The sequence below is a fragment of the Frankliniella occidentalis genome, unplaced genomic scaffold (assembly GCF_000697945.3).
Source record: "Frankliniella occidentalis isolate FOCC.00 unplaced genomic scaffold, Focc_3.1 Scaffold40, whole genome shotgun sequence".
In the NCBI taxonomy this organism is placed as follows: Eukaryota; Metazoa; Arthropoda; class Insecta; order Thysanoptera; family Thripidae; genus Frankliniella; species Frankliniella occidentalis.
In genome coordinates, this window is record NW_026267170.1 from 1,146,300 (window position 1) to 1,149,818 (window position 3,519).

General features: G+C 49.9%; 1 protein-coding gene across 2 annotated transcripts in view; it reads left to right on the forward strand.

Moving 5' to 3' along the window:
- LOC127749230 (uncharacterized) overlaps nucleotides 1-527 on the forward strand; it is a 39,317-nt gene extending 38,790 nt beyond the window's left edge. For both annotated transcript variants that reach the window (XM_052266560.1, XM_052266561.1), the window contains exon 3: nucleotides 93-527. In XM_052266560.1, the coding sequence (XP_052122520.1) occupies nucleotides 93-455 (363 nt within the window). In that variant the 3' untranslated portion in view covers nucleotides 456-527. The remainder of the gene's footprint in view (nucleotides 1-92) is intronic.
- The last annotated feature ends 2,992 nt before the right edge of the window (nucleotides 528-3,519 follow it).

Sequence of the window (3,519 nt, forward strand, 5' to 3'; positions counted from 1 at the left end):
GTGTTTCGTGAGCTATCGCGAAGCCTGTTACGCGAGACGTGGTCTGGCGTACATATAGCTAGTAGATCTAAACAGTGTTGATATGAGTGCAGATCACCAAGCTGGCGGCGGGCGTCAAGTGCCTGACGAGTTGCAGCTACGAGTTGGAGGACAACCTGCTGCAGCGATCGTTCGCGCTGTTCGTCAGGCGATCGTGGCCGCTGCGCGGGGTCCTCGATGATACCATCCGGAGGCTGCAATCAGCGGGCCTGATCGAGGCCTGGGTAGCGCGGCACGAGCACCTCAGCAGGCTGGCCAAGGCCCGCGAGGCACAACGGCTGCACCCACCTCCGAATACGACGGCGGTGCTACCCATTGGAACGGTTTTTGTGCTAAGCGCCGGCCTTTCCACGGCCACCGCAATATTTCTTGCCGAAATCGTCCTGGCGAGAGTTTCGCACACAGCTACCATTTGAAACATTAGTAAAAGTGAAAGTATTACATATTTAACCCTGTAGGGGTCGGGGACGTCGAGTGACCCTTAAACAATACCCTTGAGTAGTGACCGGCCTAAAGTTGAGGCCGGTTGAGTAGTGGTGGTTGTCGAAGAGTGAGTGTGAGAGTGAGCTCTCCAGCTTGGCTCGGTCGCCGTCGAGCGCACTCTTTTGGCCGGCCGGATGGCTCTGGCCGCAGCCGCCGACCATGCTAGCGGCCAGCCCTAGCAGCCGACACGGCATACCTCCCTCCTTAAGTTTTGAACATACCAACAAAATGTAATATGATTTATTTCTTCTCGACGGTCCTCTCTTTTGTCGACGCTGTCGCGCGCCGCCGCGGAAATCCGATGGGGCTGTTTGCGTCCGCAGCACTACTTCGCAGCCTCTCTCCGGTAGGGGCTGGCGTAGTCCTTAGACCGCTACGTTGACTGTCTTTGGGGGTACGTCCGAGGCCGTGGCTGTTGCTCGCCTGTCTCTGGCCCAACCAACTTCCTCCCCTCCCCCTTAAAGAAAAAATCTGCGGACGATTCCTGTGACCAGCCACTTGTCTCGTTGCAATAATGCACTTGCGCGTCCTGTTCCCCTTTCGTTTCGCATACCCGCGAAATGTGTCCCGTGCGTTTACACGCATGGCACACCGTACGCCAGTACGGACACTCCGCGCGGTCGTGCAGTGCTCCGCAGCCTCTGCATGAAGCGCCTGACCGGCTCCGCAGAACATGCACTTGCTCCACTACAGGCGCATCGGGGTCCGGGAGGGGCTCCTCGTCGTCCGGCTCGACCATGTGCACCTGCGCGGCGCCGGCTGAGTCGGCCTGCACCCACACCATCACGCCACATACATGTGCACAGTCGATCTTTCAGGGATTAATTGAATAATCTTACATTGGCCGTTTCTCCTCTTGAAATAATTTGCTGAGCTCGCGAAGCGAGCGAAGCTCTAGAGGGCAGACTTTTCTGGGCCAATTCCGTTCACCGCTATACGGAACAGCTTATGGCAATAGACTAAAAGTTAGTAGCAATTGCAAAAACTAGTTCGGTTAGGCTATAGCTCATAGTTTTTGCAATTACTACTGCTATATTTTTGTGTAGCGGGTGTGTAGGGAATAAGGAGGCAGGAGAGGTTTGGGAGAGGTGTATTCCGAAGGACAGTCAGAGATACACTGAGCAACCGATGAGGGTCCTATTGCTAGGATACAAGGGATTGTCAGGGAGCATGCGCGGGTGGTGGTAGTAATACCAACTTCATAACATTACTCCCTCTTTTAAAAGAGTTTAGGGAAGAATGAATTGACCCGAAATGAAGTGTTCCCATTTGGGTAAAATACGCAGGATTGTACAACCTGGTAAACAGCCTCATTGTGATCAATTGATTCTTAATAAACGCATGGAAAAGGAAATGCAGTGACCCCATTTGGGTAAGGGTAGGACTTTACGACCTGACCGATCAACCACATTTCACAGCATTTAAATTGTAGATTTGAAGTGAGCGGATCGTTGAATTGGCTTGAGCGGTTTGTTGGCTGAGGAGGTGCTGTTGGATTGAAGCGTAGAAAATCTGAAAAGAAAGAAAGAGGTCTTTGACCAGTAAATGTCGTTCTGACACTTGTTTGAAACTAAGTATTTTCTGAACCTGTGGTGTAAAAGAAGTTAACCTAACTAGCTGACCTATCAACACCACTGCAGTTTAAGACTGCTTACTTCTGGTTATGACTTAACACTAATTATTTGTCTTACGTAACTTTGAGTGTATCCATGATGTACAGCTTAGTAGGAAGACGTCAACGGAGATGAAGATCATTTTGAAGTGAGATGCAAAGTCTCCAGAGTAGTGATGTTGACATGTTGACTAGACAGCAGACGATGCATGGAGAAGGTTGGTATTTCCGAAAATTCTAATTTGGTAGCATTGGAATGTAGACTCAAGGGTGAGAAATTCAGGGATACATTTATTCCAATTTAAAACACGAAAGTAAAACTAATGAATGGAGAGAACGTCAAATGGAGAACAGAAACTTGAGTAGTCCAAGTCATCTTCCAAGTCTGGATCAAAGAGAGGGCTGTTGATGTGTTCTCTCAGAAGATTCACAGGTGGTGCAGGTATCAAATTGATGTTTCTGGGATTAAACGGACAATCACGATTAACGTGTCCATACTTCTTACAGCGATTGCAACGCTTTCTCTTCATAGGTTTGGACTTCAATGGAGCCGAAAGGTTAGGAGGATTTGGCACTTCAGGAGGAGGAACAGCGGGAGTTTTAGGTTTGACAATAAATTTGATAACACGCCGAACTGTTCTTGTTACTTCTCTTTTGGAGGTTGATGGTGCTGATGTTTTCTTTGTCTCTTGTCCCTTTTCTTTAGAAATTTGCTCGATCCGTTGGCGAAGATCAGGTTCTTGGACGATGGATCTGATGATTTTTGGAGGAGTTTCAGCCTCTTCATCTTCACTACTAGAAGTGGGGACCGGCCGTGGAGGTGGTGTCACTTTGTAACGCCGGTCAGGAGGCATTATGAAGGTAAAGTGGTGGCAGCGGTAGTTCGGAAAGGAGAAGAGAAGGAGTAAAGGATAAGAAGCGTTTGAATCCAGTTTTCCCGGTTTTCCGGCTTCCGCATTCCACTCTGACCTGCTCCTCACCGGCTCTCTCTACTTGGCATTCCCTCTGACCTGATCCCGACCGGCTCTCCTGATTTGGCGTTCCTATTGACCTGATCCCGGTTCCTCACGTCTGACCAATCAACCAGTAACAACAGCATTTGAAGTAAGTTCTTTATTGAGCAAAATGAGCCATCGCAGTAGGCGACAAGGGTCTCGAGCGAACAGTAGACAAGGACGCTTTATTGTAAGGTCCATCGGTGAAGCTGATCAAGGGCTCGATCTAGGTCTCGAGGACCAAGGGTCTGTTGACCATGGGTCCCGGGACAATGACGGCCAAGGATCGGTTCCCGAAGAGGGCAATACTGAGCGTCAAGGTCTCGTTCACTCCGACCAAGGTCCCTCGACCTCTGGGCATGTTCGGTCATGGGAAGTCCTTGACGACCA